This window comes from Bombina bombina, chromosome 1 (genome assembly GCF_027579735.1).
Source record: "Bombina bombina isolate aBomBom1 chromosome 1, aBomBom1.pri, whole genome shotgun sequence".
Taxonomy (NCBI): domain Eukaryota; kingdom Metazoa; phylum Chordata; class Amphibia; order Anura; family Bombinatoridae; genus Bombina; species Bombina bombina.
The window spans coordinates 1494598637-1494626181 of record NC_069499.1 but is presented as its reverse complement, the minus strand read 5'-3'; the positions used below and the strand labels follow the sequence as shown (position 1 = coordinate 1494626181).

The 27545-nt window shown below is 36.8% G+C and overlaps 1 protein-coding gene across 1 annotated transcript in view; it reads right to left on the bottom strand.

Moving 5' to 3' along the window:
- The window catches only part of RHBDL3 (rhomboid like 3), a 242917-nt gene extending 215598 nt beyond the window's left edge, over positions 1 to 27319 (bottom strand). Inside the window, exons 1-2 of the mRNA XM_053707554.1 lie at positions 27139 to 27319; positions 22348 to 22371 (exon numbers count right to left, since the gene is read on the bottom strand). Of these exons, the coding sequence (XP_053563529.1) occupies positions 22348 to 22371; positions 27139 to 27255 (141 nt within the window). The 5' untranslated portion in view covers positions 27256 to 27319. The remainder of the gene's footprint in view (positions 1 to 22347; positions 22372 to 27138) is intronic.
- Between the last annotated feature and the right edge of the window lie 226 nt (positions 27320 to 27545).

Below are 27545 nucleotides of genomic sequence, written 5' to 3'. Positions count from 1 at the left end.
TAATGATACAATAGTAGTCTAGTCCTTTCACTTAAGTACTTCAACCTGGCGTCAGGTTGATACCCCCTATAGTTTTCTATTGTATTCGCTACCTAAATGGTCGCAAAGCAAATCACGCGAAGTTACAGTGAAAGTTGGAGCGAGCGGATTAGTTATAACATTCATAATTTCCGATTAAAGCGAATTTACGTGCGATCGAACATGTAGTAAGTGGAAAAAGGCTTAGGAATGATCAGTTGCATAAAATTACGATAGCTGATGAAAAATAGTGGTTTTTCTATTCGATCGCAGATTGGTAAATTCGAGATGCAGATTGTGAGCGAATTTTGACCCGGAAATACAGACGGGCGGTCACTTCGAAGCTTAGTACATGGCACCCAAAAAGTGGAGAGAAAAGACAAAACTGACACATTCCACGCAAAACTCCAAAAATGGACTGGACAAAATTATTGGCACTTTCTCAAAATTGCAAGAAACGATTGCATTCCAAGTTTGTGATGCTCCTTTAATTTGTAATTAAACTCACCTGTATCAATTAACAGGTGCTAACAATATAGAAATCACACCGGGCGGCAACCAGTTAAAATGGTAAAAAAATTGACTAAACCTTTTTGTTGTGTGTCTCTGTGTGCCACACTGAGCATGGAGAAGAGAAAGAGCCGCCAAGAATTTTGGAAAAGCATGAACAATCTCAAGGTTACAAGTCCATCTCCAAAAAATTTAATGTTCCTGTGTCCACTGTTCTCAACATTGTCAAGAAGTTTACAGTCCATGTCAATGTAGCTAATCTCCCTCGACGTGGACGAAAGAGAAAAAATTATTAAAGATTGCAACAAAGGATTGTTCGAATAGTGGATAAAGAACCTTGATCAACTTCCAGACAAATTTAAGCTGATCTTAATGCACAGGGTACAAATGTGTCAGCTCGCATTATCGCCACCTGTGTAAAAAGGGACGCTATGGTAGGAGACCCAGGAGGACCCCACTGCTTACACAGAAACATAAAAAGCCAGATTTGAGTTTGCCAAAACTTACCTTAGGAAGCCAAAATCCTTTTGGGAGAATGTGCCGTGGACAGATAAAACAAAATTACAGCTTTCTGGTAAAACCCAACATTCTGCTGTTTTCAGAAAAATAAATGAGGCTTTTAAAGAAAATAATACAGTCCCTACAATCAAACATGGTGGAGGTTTACTGATGTTTTGGGGTTGCTCTGCTGCTTCAGGCACTGGATGTATTGACTGTGTGCATGGCATTGTGAAATCTGAAGACAGTCAAAGAATTATGTGGTGCAATGTAGGGCCCAGTGTCAGAAAGTTGGGTCTCCATCAGAGGTCATGGGTCTTACAGCAGGACAATGACCCAAAGCACACGTCAAAAAGCACCCAGAAATGGTTTAAGACAAAGCGCTGGATAGTACTCAACTGGACAGCAACGAGTCCAGATCTCAATCCCATAGAGCACCTGTGGAGAGATCTCAAAACAGCAGTTGGGAAAAGGAACCATTCCAATCTGAGAGAGACCTGGAGCAGTTGGCGAAAGGACCGTGGTCCAAAATTCCAGTAGAGAGGTGTAAGAAACTCGTTGATGGTTACAGGAAGCGATTGAATTCAGTTATATTTTCCAAGGGGTGTGCTAACAAATATTAACTTGAGGGTGCCAATAATTTTGTCCAGTCCATTTTTGGAGTTTTGCGTGTAATGTGTCAGATTTGTTTTTTTTGTCCTCTTTTTTGTGTTATACCAATACAAACAAAAGAAATAAACATAAGAATGCCTAAACATTTGTAATTGCAACAATTTTCTGGGTGAAGTGGTGCATTATTTGACAGAAATGCAAGGGTGCCAATATTTTTGGCCATGACTGTATGTATTCATGTGTTTATATGTATATATATATGTCTGTAAATACATATATACACACACACATATATATATATAAAACATATTTAGACATGTATATGTATGTATCAATAGGTGTTAAAGCCCTTTGCAGACCTCATATCTTTAAATCCTTATAATTTTCTTAATGCAATTTTTTTTTTTAAATCGTTTTTATCGGGCAGTGTTATTTTTCCACTTTTTAGTCTCGCATAACAGTTAACCAGAGCTCTGAAGTCACGCTATCCCGACATACATTAAAGGGATACTAAACCCACATTTTTTCTTTTACGATTCAGATAGAGCAGACAATTTTATGCAACTTTCTGATTTACTTCTATTATCAATTATTCTTCATTCTTTGGCTATCTTTATTTGAAAAAGCAGGAATGTAAGCATATGAGCCGGCCCATTTGTGGTTCAGCACCTGGGTAGCGTCTGCTGAATGCTGGCTAAATGTAGCCATCAGTCATCAAGCGCTACCCAGGTGCTGAGTCAAGGATGGGCAGGCTCCTATGCTTACATTACTGCTTTTTCAAATAACGATAGCAAGAGAACAAAAAAATGTATAATAGTAGTAAATTAGAAATTTGCTTAAAACTGCATGTTCTATTTGAATCATCAAAGAAAAAAAATGGATTTAGTATCCCTTTAAATTCAATTGCACTCAAGCGAACACGTTTACTTTAAACTCGTAATACACAACCGATGCGTGCAAAGAACTGCGTTATACCCCTTTTTGCTTGCGCTCAACAGTTAGCACACCACTAGTAATCTAGCCCTTGCTTGGGTAGCTCTTCGTGTTGTATTGATGCTCCAGAGCTGACTTACATGAAACACAAAATTTTTCTTTCATGATTCAGATAGAGCATGTCATTTTAAACTGCTTTCTAATTTCCTTCTATTATCTATTTTGCTATGTTCTCTTGCTATCCTTTATTGAAAATAATACCTAGGTAGGCTCAGAAGCAGCAAAGAACTTTTGGGAGCTAGCTTTTGAGATATGCATCTTGGTGGCTCACCAGAAAAGCTCAGCTAGCTCACAGAAGTGCTTTGTTGCTCCTTCAACAAAGGATACCAAGAGAAATTTTATTGAAAAGTTGTTTAAAATTGTATACTCTCTCTGAATCATAAAAGAATAAAAAATGGGTTTCATGTCCCTTTAAACTGGCAATGGAGATTTCACAAGGTTGCACCAGAAAAATGTGAATTTGTGTTTAAAGGGTCCAAGCATACAAGACACTATGCAGTGGGAAGGGAGTAAAGAAAAAACTCCACATTAGCCTAGAAAAGAAAATAGATTGTCTCATCTAAAATGCCACCTGATAGCAGATAGATCAGCAAGTGCATGCTGCATATCAACCAATAAGCCCCACAGAATCTAACAGATCTGCACCGGGATCGTGCACTTGGTGATGATATGGAGTTCAAAATAAAAATTAATTTATCCTCTTTTAAAAACTACTATCTACTATCAGAACAAATTCCAAGAAATACTATTTTTTAATTTAAGCAAAAGTATTCTGAGAAATGGGCATCACACCATGTGACCTTTGATTGCCTGCACCGTTCAGCCATATTTGCAATAGACCACAGAGTAATTATATGCGGACAGTGAAGATGCACACTATACACACAGCGAACTTACTGTATTTAATAACAAATTTAGTCCTGAATAATGAATATTTTAATAATGCTGAATAAAAAGTATGTTTGTAGCATTTACTATTTAGAAAGTACACATAGAAAAATAAAGTGTGTGTTGTGTTTTATATTTTGGTTGTGTGTGTTTTGTGTGTATTTATGATTTGTGTGTGGTGCGTGTGTATGTGTGTGTTGTGTGTGTCATGGGTATGTGTGTGTGTTGTGCTATGTGCATGTGTGTGTATGTGTGTTTGTTGTGTATGTGTGTGTGCTATGTGCATGTGAGTGAATATGTGTATGCTATGTGCATGTGTGTGTGTTTGTTGTGTGTGTACTGTGCATATGTGTGTGTGCTATTTGTGTGTGTAGGTATTGTGTATACAATGGATTGGGACCAAAAATAGGTCCGCAAAGTTTAAGGCAAAGCAGTCTACTCCCTTCCCCTTCTTGTTATTTAACCATACCTCAAAACTGACAAGTATAAGGTACGTAATAAGTGTTTATTGCTCATTAGCCTGTGTAGTTACAATCACTCAAAATAGCAGCCACCTGAGCACTTGGCATCACACATACGTTGCATTATCAGAGAGAAAAAACACACAAAGACATCCACAGGCAGTCAGCACCCACATGCACAGACAAAGCAACCCAGACATCCATAGCCAATATAAGGCATCATCAAGAGGAGTTGCTTCTCTTTGACTGGCTGACAGATAGGGATGGGCGAATGTGTTTATATTCGAATTTGAATGTTAGAAGAATGTTATTGTAGAAATTTGATTTACATAATCGCATGTTGATAAGAACGAATATTCTTAAAATTTTTATAATCAAATGTTATTTACAGTTTTCGAATGTCACTTTCAAATTTGAATGTTTATAATTAGATCAAATGTCCACATTCAAAATTTTGAATGTAACATTCGATTTAACAAATCAGAAGTTCAATAGTTCAAGTGAATGTAAATTTTGCTGCTTAAGTGCCCAGCTTTTAAAAATTCGATTAAAAACAGGGGCACTTTAATTAATCAAAATTTACATTTCACTTGTTGTGAAGAAATACTGACCTTTTAAACTTGACAGCAGCTCCAGCTTCCTCTGGTCGTCGCAAATGATGTCAGAAATGATGGATGGGTCTTCCTCCAATCACGGCTTCCCCCCTGTCGAATCAGTTTTTGACTCAACGCCGTGATTGGAGGAAGCCGGATTCCTCATTTTAGACCCAGGAAGAGGCTTTGCGACGGGTGGAGGAAGCTGGAGCAGCTAGATTAAAAGGTAAGTATTTTTTCACAACACGAGTGAAATGTAAATTTTGATGACTTCAAGTGCCCCTGTTTTTAATCGAAATTTTAAAAACCGGGCACTTTAGCATCAAAATTTACATTCACTTTCATGAGGTAGTGAATTTATTATATTGATACATAATAGATACAAATATATACATTTGAATGTTTCTATTTAGAATATTGCATAATTTGAATATTACATTTAAAGAAAGCATTAGAAATAGTATTACAAAAATATAAATTCAAATATTTCGAATTCGAATATTGTATAATTCGAATTGAATTATTAGAAAATTTGAATCTAATATTACATTTAAAGAAAACATTAGAAATACTATTACATTAAACCAATGTTAGAATGTTGTACAAACATTCGAAATTTGAAACTAACTAACGTGTTAAAATGTGTTTCATTTTTCGAAACATTAGCCCATCTTTACTCACTACTCACAGACACAGCAAGACAGCGAGAGGCAGGCAGGGCTTGCCCTGCATAATGCACAATTAATAATGCTGGTGACAGGGCTAAGGCAACCAAGCCTGGCCCACCGTGCCTGTGTGTGTGTGTGTGTGTAAGTGTGTATGTGTTTATAACAGATATACTGTATGTCAAATCAAGTTAAGATGCAACGTAATTTTGACATTTTGAAAACTGGAACATTTTACAGCCTTTACAAAGTTTGGAGTCCTCGGAACCAGAGAGTGGGAACTGGGGTGTTAAAAACAAATCTGGGGATAAGGGATAGAAAAAAACTGTTAGGACCAAGGACTATTTTGATAAACAAAATCTCACTATGCATTTAAAACTAGGATGGCTTTTCCCCCTAAAAACTTTTATTTTTTTAAATTGGGGTTAAATCAAGGTTTTAGATAGTCTGGGTAACAAGTCGCAGCAGTAACTAGAAATGATGGTCTGCACCGCAAAAGTGCACAAGTCCAACCCAGAGAACAGTTATTGGAACCAGTGCAGTGCAGCTTCCGGCTTCAGACAGTTCATACATGTTCTGTGTCTGTGAGGGGTACCTTATATACAGGGCTGAATTGACCATTAGGCAGAGTAGGCATGTGCCTACAGGCACCTTCCATAGAGGGGCGCCTGTCTCTCTGTTCCATATGCCTTTTCTGCACACCTCTGGGGCTCTGCTCTAACTATTTTGGTGCCTACAGGCACCTGGGCTGTAAATCCTGCCCTGCTTATATACAAAAGATCCATTGTGAAATTAGGTAAAGCCACAAAAGTCCATGGAAATACATGCAATCATGGACTTAATATATATAACTGTATATAACCTAAAAGCTGATATTAACAATGAGCTACATTACAAGTGGCACACTATTAAAAACACTTGTATACAAATGCTTATCTCACCCAACCTCTTCTTAATCCTACACAATCTGGCTTTCTTGTCTAACACTCTAAAGGCACTGTAATAACAATTTGACAACTGACCTGCTTACAGACAAGTCTAGGGTCATTTCTTCCTGTTAATCCACATTAATCTTCCTGCCGCCTGTTAGCCACCCTCTTTTGCTTCACACCCTCCAACTACTTGTGATTTTCTATGTACCTCTCTAGCCAAACCTTCTCTGTATCCATCTCTGGCATATCCTCGGTCACTTGAACACACTGGGCTAGATAACAAGTGGCACATTAAAGAATTAGTGCACTCCTGTCAGGCTTATGTTCACAAAACCCAACAGGAGTACACTAATTATTATTGATATTTTGCAATATTTAAAGGGACAGTCTAGTCCAAAATAAACTTTCATGATTCAGATAGAGAATGTAATTTTAAACAATTTTCCCATTTACTTTTATCACCAATTTTGCTTTGTTCTCTTGGTATTCTTAGTTGAAAGCTAAACCTAGGAGGTTCATATGCTAATTTCTAAGCCCTTGAAGGCCGCCTCTTCTTTTAGGACATTTTGACAGTTTTTCACCACTAGAGGGTGTTAGTTCATGTGTGTCATATAGATAACACTGTGCTCACGCACGTGGAGTTCCAGTGAGCCAGCTCTGATTGGCTAAAATGGATGTCTGTCAAAAGAACTGAAATAAGGGGGCAGTTTGCAGAGGCTTAGATACAAGGTAATCACAGAGGTAAAAAGTGTATTTATATAACTGTGTTTGTTATGCAAAACCAGGAAATGGGTAATAAAGGGATTATCTATCTTTTTAAACAATAAAAATTATGGTGTCCCTTTAATATTTACATAAAATGCCTTAATTCTACATGTGCACTAACCCAACACCATGTTAGACCTACAGCGCGAAATCCAAAGCATGTTATGCATATTTTACATTTCAATGTTATTCACAAAGAATTTTTTTTTTCTAAATATATATTTCTATAAATATCTGATAATGCTAATGTAAACTATATATCTATACCTATATAGCTATATGAATATATATATACAGGTATTTGTATATATATATATATATATTTTCAGCCCCTTTGCACAAACGTCAATGCCCAGGGGGAAACAACGATTAGTTGATTGCAGATCAGTCATATATCAATCAATTGATGAAAATGGCTTCAGCTCTTATCCGTGTAGTGTTTATAGTGAAATAGCTCTGAAGCTAAGTATATCCTCTCTTATCCGTGTAGTGTTTATAGTGAAATAGCTCTGAAGCTAAGTATATCCTAAAGATTTCATGAATTAAACTCTCATTCATTTTTTAACTTCTATCGTTTCACTTTAGGTAAATGATTTAACTTTACATTTACTTTAAACTTTCATGATGTGAATAGAGAATGCAAAAAATAAATAAAGTGTGCACAGTCTTTTTACGCACATTTTCTGAGGCATCAGTTTCTAGCGAGTATGTGTAAATGTTCATAGTATGTAAGTATATGTGTCTGTGATTAGCTGATGCTTGTCATGTGATACAGGGGATAGGGAGCAAACGTTAAAATAAGAAAAAAAAATCTATTACTGGAGAAGTTTAAAGGGATACTAAACCCAATTTTTTTCATTCATGATTCAGATAGAGAATGCAATTTTAAGCAGAATATACTCTATCATTTTTTTTCTCTCTCTTGCTATCTTTATTTAAAAAGCAGGAATGTAAATCTTAGGAGCCGGCCCATTTTAGGTTCAGCACTCTGAATAGCGCTTGCTAATTGGTGGCTACATTTAGCCACCAATCAGCAAACGTAACCCAGGTGCTGAACCAAAATCGAGCTGGCTTCCAAGCTTTGCATTCCTGCTTTTCAAATAAAGATAGCAAGAGAACAAAGAAAACTTTATAATAGGAGTAAATTAGAAAGTTGCTTCAAATTGCATGCTCTATCTGAATCATGAAAGAAAAAAAATTGGGTTTAGTGTCCCTTTAAAGTATGTTATTACATTTTCATTTTGTTATGCATTTATTGATTATGCAATTATATTGTATTTAATGGCCCTTCAACTATTCAAAATCTAATATTCTCAATTTTTTCCCTCCATCCACTAGTTTTTTTTAGCCTTAGCCTTAAAGGGACACTGAACCCAAATGTTTTTCTTTCGTGATTCAGAAAGAGCATGCAATTTTAAGCAACTTTCTAATTTACTCCTTTTATTAATTTTTCTTTATTCTCTTGCTATCTTTATTTGAAAAAGAAGGCATCTAAGCTTTTTTTTGGTTCAGACTCTGGACAGCAGTTTTTTATTGGTGGATGAATTTATCCACCAATCAGCAAGGGCAACCCAGGTTGTTCACAAAAAATGGGCCGGCATCTAAACTTACATTCTTGCATTTCAAATAAAGATACCAAGAGAATGAAGAAAATGTGATAATAGGAGTAAATTAGAAAGTTGCTTAAAATTTCATGCTCTATCTGAATCGCGAAAGAAAAAATTTGGGTTCAGTGTCCCTTTAAAGGGAATATGAAGTCCCAACAAAAAAAAAATTGTGATTCAGACAAAACATTTTAAAAAAAAGTTTCCAAATTACTTATATTAGCAAATTTGCTTCATTCCTATGATATTCTGTGTTGAAGAGATACCTAGGTAGGCATCGGGAGCAATACATGGCAGGAAGTAGTGCTGCCATATAGTGCTCTTGCAAATGGATAACATTCTTGCTAAACTGCTGCTATATAGTGCTCCAGAAATGGTCCGGCTCCTAAGCATACATCCCTGCTTTATAAAAGATACTAGGAGAACAAAGAAGAATTGATAATAGAAGTAAATTAGAAAATTGTTAAAATCACATGTTCTATCCGAATCATGAAATAAATATTTTGGATTTCATATCCCTTTAAATTAAAAACATCCTAAAAGTCTGCTCTACCTCTCATAAAAATCTAATGCACTCACCTTGACTACAGCAAAACTCACAAGTGAACATCCGTCCCCTCTGCAGTCAATTATTAAAGGGACATAAAACCCAGTTTTTTTCTTTCATGATTTTGATAGAACATCAAATTTTAAACAACTTTCTGATTTACTTCTATGTAAGCTCAAGAGTGTGCACGTGTCTGCAGCACTATATAGCAGCAGTTTTGCAACAATGTTATACATTAGCAGGAGCACTATTTCCGGTCATGTAGTGCTTCAAGCATGTGCACGCTACCTAACTAGGTATCTCTTCAACAAAGAATAACATGAGAATGAAATAATTTTGATAATAGAAGTAAATTGGAAACTTTTTAAAAAGTGTATTCTCTATCTGAATCATGAAAGAAATGTTTTGGGTTTAATGTCCCTTTAAAGGGACATGAAACTCAAAAATGTTCTTTCGCTATTCGGGTAGAGAATAAACTTTTAAAAAGTTTCCAATTTACTTCTATTATCAAAATTGTTTGTTATGTTATTCTTTGTTGAAGAGATAATTAGGAAGGTATTGTGCACATGCCTGAAGCAAAACATGACAGGAAATAGTGCTGCCATCTAGTTCCCTTGCTAATGCATAACATTGTTACAAAAATGCTGCCATATAGGGGTTGATTTATCAAGCTGCAGCGGACAGGGGCGCACATACGCGCCCCTGTCCGCCGCAGCTCACCTCTGGCAGGAATTCAGCATTGCACACGAGCGCAATTTTGCGCTCGCATGCAATCCCGTCCCCCTGCCCATGCACAGCCAATAACGCGCGGGCAGGAGCCGTCAATCTCCCCAGTCAGACCAAGGAGATTGAAAGAGAGGTGGCGAAAGGTTAGGGAAGCAGCGGTCTGATGACTGCTGGTTGTTAAATATGGACTGCAGGTTATCTTGTAAGAACCTGCAGTCGTAGGCAGACGAAGCCTGGAGAAAGGGCTTGGTAAATCGACCCTATAGTGCGGCAGACGCGTGCAAACTGCACACTCTTGCGCTTACATCCCTGCTTTTCAACAAAGGATAACAAGAAAACAAAGACAATGTGATAATAGAAGTAAATTGGAAATTTGTTTAAAATTGTATGCTCTATCTGAATCATGAAAAAACATTTTTGGGTGTTATGCACCTTTAACTTTGCTTTGGGGATATTCCAGGACTTGATAGAATATAATAGAATAGAATATTAAAACTCTCTCTCCCAAATTGCCAAGCTGATTTTTTTTTGTCTAATTACAGATGAAATCAAGTTACACATGGGGCCGATTTATCAACTATCTGGCCGACATGATTTGCTCAGCGGATCATGTCCGACAGACATCGCTGAATGCCGACAGCATACTCTGTCGGCATTTAACATTGCACAAGCAGTTCTAGTGAACTGCTTGTGCAATGCCACCCCCTGCAGATTTGCAGGCAAATGGCCGCTAGCAGGTGATGTCAATCAACCCGATCAAATAGGATCGGGCAGATTGATGTCTGCAGCCTCAGAGCAGGCGGACGAGTTAAGGAGCAGCGGGTGAACCCATCTCCCTGAAATTAGTTTTTGCAGGTTGGGATGTCTGCTGAAGGCTCGTGCGGAAACAGGGGCATCAGGGGCCATTCGGCCCTTGATAAATCGGCCCCATAGTCTCATAATATAATTAGACTCTGATTACACTTAAAGGGACCTTGTACATTTTCCATTTGAAAAAGGGTGTTTCAGCAGTTTTATGAAGAACAGGTTTTGTTGTGCTAAATAAATGTACTTTTTTTTTCTTCAAACTACCCTGGGTGTTTTTTATGATCCACCTAGTTCCTGTTTACATTTAAATACCTTTTACCTAATAGTTAATGTGTGTTGGTGTGCACAATGTCTCTTTAATGCATGGCATTCCTTGCTGGCAGGCAGCCCTTTAAAAAATGGCTGAAATTATGTAAGATTAGAACTTCATAGTGGAATTGACATTTAGGGCTAGATTAAAGGTGGAGTGCTAACTTATAAGCAACTTTTAAATTACAGATGAAAATGTTTGGGTTTCATATACCTTTAAAAGTTACCACTTGTTCCTGAAAAAAAAAAATTGCTGCAACTTCGCTGCTTGACAGTCACAGAATTCAAAGATTTGTAACCGCCCCTTGTCAGACCAGAAAGTTTCAACATTAGTTCCATTGAAATGAGTGGAGCCACCTCCATTTTGCAACTACAAACTTGCCGTTGCTAACAGCATTGTATTGTTCTTGTGTAGTCACTCAAATTAGTGTCTTACCAAGGAATAACTCAGAGAACACAGATCTGCATCTAGTCACTAACTGTTTATTATCCTAACTGAACTTGTTACCATATATGGTAGAAACACCAACAGCCAATCAACATTCTGTATGCAAATTGACAAACACATCACATGACATGTTAATAACATTACATCTCCCTTTTTATGAAATTTTAGAATATCACATTTATATTTTATATTATAGGTCCAGAATGTTTCTAGGTTTTACCATACAACCAGAACGTGTGATTTGAAAACCTGCTGTGCATGTTTCAGCGTTGTCAGTGTCTTATTTCAGTTGTTCTGGGATTGCAGGTGTATTTGTGGTTGTGCTGGGGTTCTCAAGGGTTGGCTCATGTGCTTCTAGTTGCGATTCTTTAGTTTCCATCAGGTGTCGTCGGTTGCGACGAAGAACTTGATCCTCGCTGGTGCGGATGAGGTAAGATCTTTGTGTGTCTGCCGGCTGCAGAATAGTGGCAGGCACCCATTGACCACTGGCTTGCTGAAAACAAATAGTATTTTCTTGTGTCAATGTGGACAAAGGCTGTGCAGTGCGATTATAGTAATGTCTTTGTTTAGCTCGTTTTTGTTCTCTTTTGGCACGCACACATTTTTGATCAACTACCTGAGGCTGCAGTTGTTCCCCAGTTGTAGGCAGGATAGAACATAGACGTCTACTCATGAGCAATTGTGAGGGAGACTTGAATCCATCCACAGGGGTATTCCTGTGTTCCAGCAGGCTGAGGTACGGATCCTTTCCTTCAGCTTTTGCTTTGTTTAGTATGGTCTTTGCTGTTTGCACTGTCTTTTCTGCAAGACCATTGCTTTGTGGATGGTGGGGACTGGATGTTACATGTGCAAAGTCCCAATGAACTGCAAAGTTTTCAAAGTCACCTGATTTATATTGCGGACCATTATCTGAAATTACCTTTTCAGGTATACCATGTCTTGCAAATATAGCCTTTAGCTTGTGGATTATGGTCGCTGATGTGGTTAAGTGGAGTCTTTCCAATTCAAAAAATCTGCTGTAGTAATCAACAGCGATTAAGTAGTCCTGACCATTCCACATAAAAAGATCTGTTGCAATGATTTGCCATGGACGCTCTGGAATCTGATGAGAGATCATGGGCTCTTTAGGGTTAGACTTTCGGCATTCTAGGCAGGTAGGGCATTTTTCGACCATATCCTCAATTTGTTTGTTCATTCCTGGCCAAATTAATATGTCTCTGGCCCTTTGCTTACTCCTCTCAATTCCCATATGCCCAGTGTGTATACGCTCTAGCATGTTTGGCCTCAGCACACCTGGGACAATGATTTTCTCGCCTTTGAATAGGATCCCTTCAATCTCTGAAATTTCATCTCTGTGATTCCAGTATTCAACAAGGCTGGAAGGACATCTTTTCCTTACGTTAGGCCACCCAGAGTTGAGGATCCTGTTCTGTAGCTGTTCGAATGTCAGTCAGTTTCCTGTCACTAATAGGGAGATTGGTTATGACTGCGTGAATCTGTGCATCCATTCCTTCATTCAGTGATTCAAGTCTGTATGGTATTGATTTCCTGGACAGGGTGTCGGCTATTGGAATATCTTGCCTGAACGATGTACTATTTCAATGTCATACCTCTGTAGCTGCAAGATCATTCTCTGAAGGCATGGCGGTGCAGCTGCAAGGGGTTTCTTCATTATGGGTATTAAAGGTTTGTGGTAAGATTCAACAACAATCTTTTAATCTCAGTTAAGTTTGGTGCGAACTTGGACCGATAATTAACAATACCTAGGATGGTCTCCAGCTCTGACTTGTTCTTGGGAGGACGCATATCTTTTATGGCATTGATCTTCTCTGGATCAGGTTTGATGCCTTCACGTGTTAGCTTGTGCCCAAAATAATTGACCTCTGAGACACATATCACACTTTTCTCTTGGTTAAGGCGTACTCCTTTTTCACGGGTTCTCTTCAGTACGGCGTGCAAGTTTGCATCATGTTCCTCTTTTGTTTTTCCAAACACGAGTATGTCGTCAACAATGGCTGTCACCCCCTCAAGCCCTTCATAAGTCTCATCAATCTTTCTCTGAAATTCGTCTTGAGCTGAAATCAGTCCAAAGGGTAAACGGAGAAATCTGTATCTTCCGGCCACTGTATTACATGTTGTTAGCTTGGATGATTCTTTTGAGAGTTTGATTGCCCAGTATCCAGATTTTGCATCCATTACACTGAAGAATTGTGCTCCAGCAAGTTTTGGGGTGATGTCATCCAGAGTTGGAAGAGGGTAATGTAGCCTCTTGATTGCTTTATTCAAGTCTCTGGGATCTAAACAAACCCTGAGTTTTCCAGTGCGGGGTTTTCCCACAACTACCAGGGCACTGACCCAGTCAGTGGGTTCAAGCACTTTAACAATAATCCCTGATTTTTCCATATTGTCTAGCTCCTCCTTGAGGCGACTACGCAGCATGAATGGAATTCTCCTGGGTGGGTATACAACAGGGACTGCTGTGGGGTGTAGGTGTATAGTGCATTCACCTGGAAACTGTCCAATGCCTTGAAAAACATCAGAAAATTCCTGTATTATAGCACAGGGTTTATCTACATCTGCGCACACTGAGAAGACAAGCTTAATTAACCCCATGTCTAGACATGCTCTCAAACCAAGTATAGGTGGGGCGTGTGTGTTGACAATGTCGAATTCAAGCACAGTTTTAGTGTCTTTGTATTTACATTTTAACTGACAGGTGCCTTTAACATCAAGCGGCTCACCACCATAGCCTGTAAGACAGCGTGCTGTGGGCTTCAGTGCTACAGTACTGAAGAGATTTTTAAATCTGTTGGTAGGAATTATATTTACCTGAGCACCAGTATCTAATTTAAATTTTACTTTATCTGCTTGTGCACCTAACTCAATTTCTGTGAAAGCCTGTTCACATTCTTTGTCTTTGTGCTCTTTGTTAACTGCATCAATAAACAGTTCATCCAGCTCTTCAATATTTGTGTTTTGAACTGTATGTACAGTGTATCTGGCGGCCTTTGACTTACATGCCTTTGCAAAGTGGTTACATTTATTGCATATTTTGCACTGACGTCCTTTTGCAGGGCACGTGTCTTCCTGGCTGTGTTGAAGAGCACAACGACTGCATAGCCTGTCTTTTGTGATGCTCCTGTCACTTCCTTTCACAGTTGTCCAATGCTTTTGCTGGGCTGATGCTGTTTTTTTTTTTTACTAAACACTGCATGAGCTGACTGGCTCTGGGCTGCCATTGCACGTGAGTTTATTGTCTTAAGCTGCTCTTGTGCAATTTCGTGCGACCGCGCTATATCAATGGCTTTTTCAAGTGTGAGATCAGCACCCTGATTTCGTAATTTCTCTTTGACTTTTGAAGAATTAGTGGAAAAAACAATGCGGTCTCATCACTGTTAACTTATCCACAGTCTTTACAAGCAATTTAAGTTCTGTTACAAAATGTTCAAATGTCTCCTGTTCCCCCTGCATTTTTTCATGAAACTTGTATCTTGCAAAGACTGGATTAGCTTTGGGCATAACATATTCCTCAGCTGCATGAGGTTTCCTGGCTGGCGAAATCTCCTCCATGCATCTGGTAAATTTTTTGAGTCCCAATCCATCTGTGGCATAGGCACACCTGATAAATCCATTTTGCAGAAAGAAACCAGCTTCTGACACCATGTATAGTTCTTGTGTAGTCAATTAAATTAGTGTCTTACCAAGGAATAACTCAGAGAACACAGAGCTGCATCTAGTCACTAACTGTTTATTATCCTAACTGAACTTGTTACCATATATGGTAGAAACACCAACAGCCAATCAACATTCTGTATGCAAATTGACAAACACATCACATGACATGTTAAGAACATTACAAGCATAACAAAAATGTTTTTAATACCATTACAAAATAGACTAATAACCCCCCCCCCCTAGAAAACACTCTACTCCTGTAAATGTACAAAAGAAAACAAAAACTAAAACCTAAACAATCTTGTCATCTTTGACATAACAAGACGCAATTGCAAGACAAGATACTTCACATAGGCATTTGCATCTTCTTAGATGCTAAGTCACAGTTTAGGTACAAAAACCCTAAACATTGGCTTATAAACACAATTAGTGCCTCCTTTATGTCTGCGAGATTGAGGAGGTAAAATCTGTTCTATCCAGCTACAAATTGTTGAGGTTTTAATTAAACATTGCTTGTGTAGATTTCAAAAGCTCACTCACCGTCGCCTAGAAAACATAGGATAACAGAATATCTGTTTAAAGCTGACTAGAAAATATCACAAGCATGTAAAAAAAGGAATATATTTTACTATTGTAAAGGAACTTTAAGCATCCAATCAGGATGCTTGTTCCAGGATTTGAAAGGAAGCATGCATTTGGCATTTGCATGCACAGTCTCTTTATTCCTCTATATTTACTCCCTCCTCGCCGTAAGGACGTTTACTATGAAATCTTGTGAGATTATGGTATAAAACCCATGAGATCACAGTAAAGCAAAGTGTGAGCTCCACACTGATAATGCTGATTTGCAGGGTTTAACTTTTTTTTCTACCATGCAGATAACAGTAAAAGGAGGAGCTGAAGGATAACTGCTCACTTAGCACTTACTCTGGTGAGCTGAAGAACTTTGGAGGTAACTTTCTTTTTAAAAAAAGAGATGTTCATGTGACACTTTCTACAGCTTTTTACAGATATGCTGAATTACCTTAAAGGGGCATTATTAAAATTGTTATTGTTTGCCTTTACTATCCATTCCCCAGCTTTGCACAACCAATATTGATATATTAAAGGGACATTAAACACTAAATACATGCTAGATAGAATGATGCATTCAAAGAAAAGATTAGTGCATGACTAACATGTAGATGTATTTTTTTAAGTTTCATTAGTTGTTTAAAAAGTGACAAAATAAGTTTTAGTGTCTATAAAACACTGGGAGCTGCCATGTTGTAACTTGTGTTACCTTCTCTGCTGTGACCAATTAGGGACCGTTATAAATAGGTCACTAGAGTGTGCAGCCAATGGTTGTGCTGGATTTAACAGTGTTCTGCACTTCCATTTCTAAGAGGAACTGAAAAGCTCACAATTTCAGAATGGAATTACAGGCAAAGAGGACAAAATAAATAATGAAAGTATATTGCAGAGTTGTTTTATTATATACAATTTATCATTTTATATTACCATCTCAAAGTGTTTAATGTCCCTTTAATATACTTTATAACATTTAAACCTCTAAATGTCTGCCTGTTTCTAAGCCAGGCAGACTCTTATTACATGCTTTTTTATTTACTTTTCACAACAGGATACTGCTAGTTCATGTGGGCCATATAGATAACATTGTGTTCACACCCGAGAAGTTATTTAAGATTTAGCACAACACAGTTCTAAATGCAAGTCAATAGATAATAAATGAAAAGTCATGTGATCAGGGGGCTGTCAGAAGATGATAGATACAAGGTAATCACAGAGGTAAAAAGTATAATTAATATAACTGTGTTGGTTATGCAAAACTGGGGAAAGGGTAATAAAGGGATTATTATATTTTAAAACAAAATTTTTTTTATTGTAGACTGTTCCTTTAAGTGATTAAGCAAATGGGTTGCATATCCCTTTCAGGGAGCCTTAATGAATTTCAAACATATGGCTCTGTGAACTAATCAGTGTAAGCTAATAACTGCAGGAGGCCGAAGCGGGCGTGGGTGTTAGAAAAAAAAGAGCCTTTACATTGCGGTCTATGGGGGATGTGTGTTACCAGTAAATATATATATATTTATATACATTTATATTTGCTGCCCATTGTTGCAGTTGTGCTAGTTCTAATGCCATTGGAGCCTAAGGAAACTCTATTGAGCGCAAAGCTTCCTAGCAATGCTAATGATAGGTCGAGTTCGCATTGCGCTACACTTCAAATACCAGCACACAATTGCGTGTGCTGGTTTTATGAGTGGAGCGCAAATATCACACTCGCAAACGCACGTCTAACACACAGTAAATTAATAGACTTTGCTTTGGTGATGCAGATCCTTATTTCATAGCACCTATTCAATAAAGTGTATAGCAGCACAGCAAATCTCAAGTTAAGCAATAGTCTTCTAGAAAATACTGGCAAAATGTTGCAACCTGGAATAAAATGCTAATGCCTACAATACAGATTACTACAGTATTGACTATATAAAAAAAAATGTGTAAACAAGAGGCATTATAAGAAATCAACCTCTCAGTGGGGGTAGAGATAGAGAACCCAACCCATGTGAAAATGGTGTAACTGCAGCAGAATTGAATACAATTAAATCTTCACAGCTGCTTGCTTGAGAGCATTTTCTCTTTAAAGTCATCTCCAGACCAGCAATGTGCTACTGGAGCTGGACACATGAGCTAAGCCAATCAGAAACAGCATATGTGCATAGTAACTAATAATCCAAATGTTATTAGCAATTCATTTCAGATCCAGAACTATATTAGCTATGTAAAATACTCAAATAGTGACCGCACCACCTAATATAGTAAGTTATGCTCCAGCACAGGATGGAGTCTGGCCCTAGACTCAATATAAATATGATCAAAATAATCCCAGCCAAGGAGTCTTAGAATAATCAGCAAATAATTTTTAATAAATGTATATCCTGTATATGTTACAAAAAGGAAGACAAAATTAGATGAGAGCTTACTCACATCCACACCTACCTATTTTGGTGGATGGGGTAGGTGTGGATGTGAGTAAGCTCTCATCTAATTTTGTCTTCCTTTCTGTAACATATACAGGATATACACTTATTAAAAATGATTTGCTGATTATTCTAAGACTCCTTGGCTGGGATTATTTTGATCATATATTAGCTATGTATTGCAGAGTCTTCTCATAGTTCTGTTTAAGCAATAATGCACTAATAAAAAGCTATAGCACATTAGAACATTTTATAATTCATTTATGTCCCTTTAACACTGCAAAATAGATGTTCCTGATTCTTTTCAACAGTAAGCTGTTTAGTAAATCGTGACCTTAATATCAGATTCCAAAGCTACTAATGATGAGGCACAACTGAGATGAGATCAGCTTTACGCGATCTTCCTTTTCATGTAATAGAGGCGCTGTAATAATCATCCCAATGTAATTATCTAACCATGCTTGCGCCTTGTTTCATGCCGAGATCCAAGTACAATCCTTATAAAGGGTGCACAAGCCAAGTAGATTAAGCAACAGTCTTGCAAGACTCAAATCAAAGAAGTATTTAAAGGGACATGAAACACCATTTTTTTTCTTTCATGCTTTAGATACAACATACAGTTTTAAACAACTTTCCAATTTATTTCTATTATCAATTTTGCTTCATTCTATGGTATCCTTTATTGAAGGAGCAGCAATGCACTACTGGGAGCTAGCTGAACACATTGGTAAGCCAATGATAAAAGGCATATATGTGCAGCCACCAATCCTCCGCTTCCAGCTCCTGATCCTATCTAGGTATGTTTTTCAACAAAGGATACAAGAGAATGAAACAAATTAGATAATACAAGTAAATTGGAAAGTAGCATAAAATTGTATGCTCCATCTGGATGATGAAAGAACATTTTTGAGTTTCATGTCCCTACAAGTAAACAAACAAATAAAATATTTCAAAGTATAATAGTGGTAAACATCTGCTATAAAAGCTGTTGGTGGAGATGTTTAAGGAGTTTAGTAAAAAAAAACAGACCTGAACTATTTGGGAAGGTGCTAAAAAGAGCAAATCCAGGAGTGGAATACAATTTATAGCTGAGGTTTCTGCCCTTTTCATATAAGGATCCAGATTGGATTTTTCACTTATAACATTATATTTTAAAAATCCTATTAACTAAATAAAAAGATGCGCTTCTTTATGGATAATCAGCTGAGGATGGAAAGGTCAAAAATGAAATGTGCATGGCATTTTTGCATTATACTTCCTTTAGAAAACATTTTTATTTATTATTATTATAAGTTATTTGTAAAGTGCCAACAGATTTCATAGCGCTGGTACGATATGCAGGTAACATTTATAGGGAGCAAATAGGCAGAGGGCACTGACAAGCATTGCAGTGTTGTGAATCAGCTCTTATGAAGGTCATCTACTAATATCTGGGCTCCTATGCTAAGGGGTTACAGGATAACAGAGTTTCTAATACGTTATTACTGTTCTTGAGCAGTATACGCACATATGCCCTGTACACCAGCAGTATGACACAAATGAAGTCTTCACTTACACAATACAAACCACCACCAGATGCTTAAAGGGATAGTTTAGTCAAAAATAAACTTTCATGATTCAGATAGAGCATGCAATTTTAAGCAACTTTCTAATTTACTCCTATTATCAATTTTTCTTTGTTCTCTTGGTATCTTTATTTGACAAAGCTGGAATGTAAGCATAGAAGCCGGCCCATTTTTGGTTCAGAACCTGGATAGCGCTTGTTTATTGGTGTCTAAATGCAGCCATCCAATCAGCAAGCGCTACCCAGGTGCTGAACCAAAAATAGGCCGACTCCTAGACTTAGTTTCCATCTTTTTTTATATAAAGATACCAAGAGAACAAAGAAAACTGATAACAGGAGTAAAATAGAAAGTTGCTTAAAATTGCATTCTCTGTCTTAATCATGAAAGTTTATTTTTGACTAGACTATCCCTTTAAGTCAGAAGTAGCGTATGCCCCTTAAACAGTAATAACCTCAACTAGAAGCATTGTTGCTAATATGTTTCTATTTTAAATTGAAATGCATCTCTTTAAAGGGACATGAAACCCACATTTTTTTCTTCCACGATTCAGATAGAGCATGTCATTTAATGCAACTTTCTAATTTACTCCTATTATAAATATTTATTCATTCTCTTGGTATATTTATTTGAAAAAGCAGGAATGTAAGCTTAGGAGCCGGCCCATTTTTGGGTATAGCATCCGGGTAACACTTGCTGATTGGTGGCTAAATATAGCGCTACCCAGGCGCTGAACCAAAAATGGGACAGCTCCTTAAAGGGACACTCAAGTAAAAATTAAACTTTCATGCAGTTTTAAACAACTTTCCAATTTACTTCCATTAACAAAATGTGAGTAGTCTTATTATATTTACACATTTTGAGTCACCAGCTCCTAGTGAAATTGTGCAAGAAATTGACATAACTTTGAAATTTGTCAGAAAAAAATCTACTACTCATTTGAAGTTCAGACTTAGTGCTATTGCATTGTATTTTTATCATGCATTTGTTGTTTATGCAAATCTATTGTATTGACTGGTCCTTTAACTTACATTCCTGCCTTTTCAAATAAAGATACCAAGAGAACGAAGAAAAATTGATAATAGGAGTAAATTAGAAAGTTGCTTAAAGCTGTATGCTCTATTTGAATCATGAAAGAAAAAAAAAAATGGGTTTCTTATCCCTTTTAATATCCAACACCCCTGCTGCACCATAGATCAGTTGCACACAACTGGTTACCCAGGGGTCACATGTGACCTTCTAGGACACTCCTCTGTTGCGAGAAAGCATGTACAAGTAGATACATTTATTTTATTTACCAAAAACACCTAGCCACTCACTTCTCCTTATTTCACTCTCTTATAGTTCCCAACTTTTCAGTGGGTAATTGTGGGCAAATGGGGCTCAGATAAATAGCACTAGAGCAAATTAAACGCACTGATGTAGAGAGCAGACTACATATAGGTTTATATGAACAGAATGGAAGGACTTACAGAGAGCAGCTGCTTTACTCTTCATTATAGGGGGGTAATTGTGATCCATAAAGTATCATTGTAATGCAACATTTTTTTTTAATGCATTAGATCATTGCACATCAACTGCTTGTGTGTAGCTATGTGTTTAACAGCTGCCAAGTGTTAAAGCATAGTTAAAGGCCACTCAGAAGCCATAATGCAAAGGCACTCATTAGCATGACATGGCCAGTGAGCAAGTCAGGAGTAGCATACGCAGCAGCCAATCACCAGCTGTGCCCTTTTCATGAGCTGCTCAGCAGCATGTCTTTATTGGAACATTAACCATGTGCTTACACCTTTGTGGTGTTTAAAACAGTTAGTGGGAAGCATTTTATTGTTGCACTATTCTTTCCCTCTATATTTTTGCAAACAAGCAGTCTAATTGTAATTAAAAAAAATACAAAATATGAAAACAATAATACATAACAGAATATGTTATTAGTTATCTTGGTATTTTGTTATTTTGTCTCATGTGGAGAGCTGTACGACTTTCACAGTAATATAGATTTCTCATATCACTAAAATCAATAATCTTTAAATAAAACATGACATTTTTAGAATGCATTCCTGGAAACCCCAGTATCAGATATGTTAGCAGCACCACGCACAGCTATAACCACAGCAATATTAAAGGGGCAGTGTACCAGGTGCCACGTGTGTAATCCCACACAGCAAAGCCTTAATACTACATAGAACATTTCTAAGCATCATAATTAAGTACCTTTGTAGCCCAGTGATGCTATTTCCATGTTAATGCAGGTCATTTACTAATTAAACAAAACTCAGAGTTTTTACAAATTTCAAATACTTTCCTGCAACATTGTAAAATATTGACAAAGAGGTGCCAAAAATGACCTCTGTTTCATCCCTTTAATCGTTAATGCTGCACACTAATAATTAGTTAAAGGGGCATTTAGTGTAAAAATACCTGCTCTGTTTTGTTAGAGATTTTGATATAGTCAAAGATCTTCCTGTGCCACTATAGGTAAGAATACAGCTAGAGAGCCACTCAGGAGAAGACATATATGAGTATGCTCCAATCACTGACCTCATACTCATCTGCAGAGGAAGGTGGTGCTCTATGAGTGCATCTTTGACTATGTATTTAACCCTTTTAAACAGTTGTGTATAACAGTAACAACCAGAATGTCCCTTTAACACAATTTAAGTAAAGTATATATTTATGCAATTCAGTTAATACACTGCCCCATAAAATATAAGGATAAGCACCATTACATTAAATAGCTGTGTACATACCTGGTCAAAAAGAGTTTTCCAGTGCTGAGAGGGAGCAAGGTATGCAGAAAAAAAGGAGAAAATGGAGAAATTTAGAGAAATTTTACTCTTTGAAAACTGAAGAAAAACATCTGAGCAAATTTCTGCACTGTTATGCTGTGCTTTTCGAGTTCATTAATTCTTAATAAGCTGCTATTTTTATTTGTGTTTGAGCTGACATCAGTACCTCTAGGACTGAGAAGTGACCTTCTGATACTCGCTGTCTAAACTGTGATGACGTGTGGAGCTAGCCAAGTTATTCCAAAATACTGAAACCTACATAATAAAAGTATTTATTGACTTCATTTTCTATGGCATTCCAATCCATTAGAAGCATTGTGATTTGAATTATTTAAAAGGACATGGTAAAAGTAAAAATGAAACTTTCAGAGAGAATGTAAAGTTAAAAAAAATACTATTTGTTATGTTTGCATATTTACCCTGGCATTCTTTGTTGAAACTTAAAGGGACAGTAAAGTAAAAATGAAACTTAAAGGGACAGTCAACACCAAAATTGTTATTGTTTAAAAAGAATTTCTGCCTGTTTCTAAGCCACTACAGACAGCCTCTTAATCACATGATTTTTTATTTGCTTTTCACACCAGTAGACTGCTAGTTCATGTGGGCCATATAGATAAACATTGTGCTCATGCCCCTGGAGTTATTTATGAGTAGTTGGCTAAAATGCAAGTCAATATAATGTTAAATAGCCACGTGATCAGCGGGCTCTCAAAGAGGCTTAGATACAAGGTAATCACAGAGGTAAAAAAAATATTAATATAACTGTGTTCGCTGTGCAAAACTGAGGAATGGGTAATATAAAGGGATTATCTATCTTTTTTAACAATAACATTTTTGGAGTAGACAGTCCCTTTAAATGGATTGGATAGAGCATGACATTTTTTAAACAACTTTTCAATTTACTTCTATTATCTAATTTGCTTAGTTCTGTTTGTATCCTTTGCTTGGGGAGCTCAGGAGCGTGCACGTGTCTTTAGCCATCTGGCAGCTGTGTTTACAACATAATTTTTTGCAGTGTTATACAATGTTGCAAATACTGCTGCCATTGACTGCTAAAGACACGTGCACACTCAGACTACCTAAATATATGCTTCAACAGAGGATAACAAGAGAACAAATCCCATTTGATAATACATGTACATTGGAAAATTGTTTAAGATTGCATGCAATACCTGAATCATTAAAGGGACATGAAAACCAAAAACGTTCTTTCCTGATTCGGATAGAGAATAAAAAATTTAAATATTATAAATGTTGCTTTGTTATTCTTTGTTGAAGAGATATCTAGATAGGTAGAGTGCTCATGTGAGGAGCGCTACATGACTGGACATAGTACTGCCATCTAGTGCTCTTGCTACTGTATAACAATGTGGCAAACTGCTATCATATAGTACCGCAGACACATGCACACTCATGAACTTACCTTCTTGCTTTTCAACAAACAATAACAAGAAAACAAAGACAATTTGATAATTGAAGTAAATTGTAAAGTTGTTTAAAATTGCATGCTCTATCTGAAAAGAAAAAAATGTGGGTTTTATGTCCATTTAATGTTTAATTCTGACTCTGACCCTTGAACCATTTATGCTTTGTAGTTTATTGTAATAATATATCTTATTTATGAGAGGTGCCACTCTGAATATTTTACACTTTTCACTTATAAATATATATTTTTTGGGGGTAACTTGTCACTTTTAAAGCAGGTAACGCGCCTTTTAGAGACACACTGTTCTCAAGGTAAAACTGCAGTCAGAGATTAGAGACAGTGACTTCATAGTACTGGTGTGATTTTTTAGAAAATCTCACAAGCCCAGAGAGTTTCAGAAAATTAGGCCCAGGATACCTAGGTATGCTCAGAAGAGTGCATGCATTTTAAGCACTATATGAATAATATTGTTATAAACTACCTTACTGTGCTCCAGATGTATGTACAACCCTGAGCTAAATTTAAGTTGAGTACAAGTTTTATAGTCTAAAAGTTGTATTTGAATTATATTTGTAACTTTTTATTAAAACAGGAAATGATCACATTTACTAACATGTGACACGTGCATATGCAGGAAATAAACATGGACGTAAAACAGATCCTACAGCCATTATAAACCAATGTGGGTAAAATGAGTATTCAGTAAGGTAAGGCTACAAGGTTATGGAGAAAACCCAAGCAACAAGTGTTTTTTAATGGATTGGAATATTGACGCCAATACAAGGTAGTAGGGGGTTATGATGTCTATTTATATGTTTTGCCCTACATGACAATTTAAAGAGACAGTAAAGCCACAATTAAACTTTTCGTTTTTCAGACAGGGAATATAATTGAAAACAAAGTATTTCCAATTTATTTCCATCATCAAATTTCCTTAATTCTTCTAGTATCTTTTGTTGAAGAGTAAAGCTAGGTAGATTAATAGTATATGAGAATCATGCACATGTCTTTAGCACTATATGACAGCAGTGCTTGCAACAATTTATAACATTGCTGCAAATATTGTTACAAGCATTGCTGCCATAGAATGCTAAATATATATACATGCTACGGAGCTCCTTTAAACCCACATAGATTTACTCTTCAATACAAAGTAAATTAGATAATAGTAAAATGGAAACTTGTTTAAAATTGCATGTTCCCAACGAACCATGAAAATGACCGTCCCTTAAAGCTGTGGTTGACAAATCAGTTTAAAATTTAGGAGCCAATAAGAATGTGTAGGAGCCAGGCAGTGTTATTTCTATATAGATGTGGAGTTAACTCAGAAAGTTAGGAGCCATGGGTAAAATTCTAGGAGCCAGTGGCCCTACCTTTAATTACATTATACATATGACCCTACCTCAATATGTAAAAGTTTCAACAAAGGATACCAAAAGACTGAGGTCTTTTTGATACCAAAAGTATTTATTTTTAATTGCACACTCTCTCTAAACCATAAACATTGAATTGTTCTATCAATGTCCATTTAATCCTTTAAATACAGGCGTTTGATGACTGGAGTTGAGTAGAACTGTATTGTGCTGATATATAAACCTCCAGACAGACTTGGGTTTGATCACATGACCTAAGGACATACTACCAAGGCATGTGGCATTTACTAGTAGGGTTGCCACCCGTCCCTTAAAATACAGAACTATTATAAGTTACACATGCTGCAGGGTGTGCAGGGAGGAATATGAATAGTGCTGTCCAAAAACACAATACATGTTCCTCCCTGCACACCCTGCAGCATGTGTAACTCATAAGTGTCCAGCAAAACATGGCTGAGGTGGCAACCCTATTTACTAGACAAGTGCCTTTGGCTATTGGATGTATAAATAAATGGTGAATATGGCTTCAGGTAGTGGCATTCAGATTTTTTTTGTGCCCGATTTATTTGTGTGAAAGAGCAACACATAAACATCTAGATTTGCACAGATTGTTGTGTGTTGCAGTTTCATACTCATAAATCTGGCATCAAAAAGACCCGAATACCGCTACCCTCTGCCATATTCGCCATTCGTTTATGAAACAAATATCTAAATCCATGTCTAGCATTTACCACCAGTTCTGTTGGTAAACATCAGAAAGGTTTCAAAAAATCAAAATTTGCAATAATGCGCTTCCAAAAGACTACACAATATGGTAGAACATGCTAAGGTGTACAGTGTGAGCACGTGCTTTAAAAAGATACTATAAAATACAATGTCATGTTTATACTTAAAAACCCAGCACCTGACTCTATACAGTGATAAGCACATTGTTTTTCTCATACATCTATGGGATTTTTTTGTAGATAAATAATGTTAAAAGCTTCCTTAAATGATTAGATCACAATACTCTAGTGCCAAAGAGTACATTTAATATGGTTTTATTAAGGGGACATTTTAGTCTTATTAGTTGTGCACAAGCTTGCATTTCCTGTTAAAAATAATTAGTAGCACTTTAAACAATTGTAACTCAAATTTAAAAAAAAAAAAAAAGACTTTATATGGTGCTCATTCATATGCAAGATGTGCATTTTTGGAGTTTAATGTCTCCTCCCATATCAAGAATATAACACCAAAGTCCAAAAGCAGTTTTAACAGCAAGATCTGAAAATGAGTACATTTTGCATTTAGAAGAGAATTGGCTGAATAATGTGAACAACTTATATTTATCTTATTTATCATATATATCTATTATTTTGTTTTTAAATTGCAACTCATTATTTATAATGATATACCACAGTCAACTTTACAGACCAAAAGATAAATATCAGCAGGGGGAATGTGTTGTGATCATTATATTTGTGTAGCTTTATTCTATAGAAAACCTTGTTACTTTCAGAAAACTCTTGAGAAGTTTAGATGTAAGAATGACCAGGTTTATACTGAACTAGACCTATTTCTATTATACACTCTCTGCAATAACATCTTTACTATATACCATTTCATTACAATATCAATACATATACTCACAAATTCTAACATTGCTTTATAAACCCTGAGCAACATTTCTCAAGCTATATATACACAGAGCTATAAATACATATATGCTTCTCTATGCTGATCATCTGATTCATTCCTACAGTGAGAGGGTTAATCTTATGTTAGCTATTGAGCAATAAAGTCAGCAGCCAGAATTTGAACAGGATTGAAGATAAACACATCAGAGTTAAAAGGAAAAAAAAAAAAGATTTCCCTCCTACTAGCTGAGCTTAGCTACACTTAGGTATATAAATAGGCAGATCCGCTTAGAAAGAAGAGAGAGAGAGAGAGAGGTGGAAAAACAAATCAATTTACATCTTCAGTGGTTGTGGGTAACGCGTCTACAGATTCTAGCACTTCAATCTGCTCCGCCTGAGAGCTGCCAGCCACCGCAGGGGAACAGCGGGCACAGGACTCCTGGGCATCTCCCATCTTAATCCAAAAGGCTACAGGATATCATTGAAGGGTACAACTTTGACTGGCAAAGTTTCAGTTGTTCAGTGTTGCCTGCAGGGAAAAACCAATTAGCCAAAAAGAAAAAACAACAACAATATTATAGTCAAAAATAGACTGGCAACTTCCAGCCTGAGATGCAGTCACATTTTACCAGCTCATGATTATCCAGTGATTTGCTCCATCCTGCAAAGTGCTTTTCAAATGTGGCTGAAAAGGGATGAATTGCCCCCCTGCTTCCAATGTCCAGCCAGTGCACAGAAGGTGGC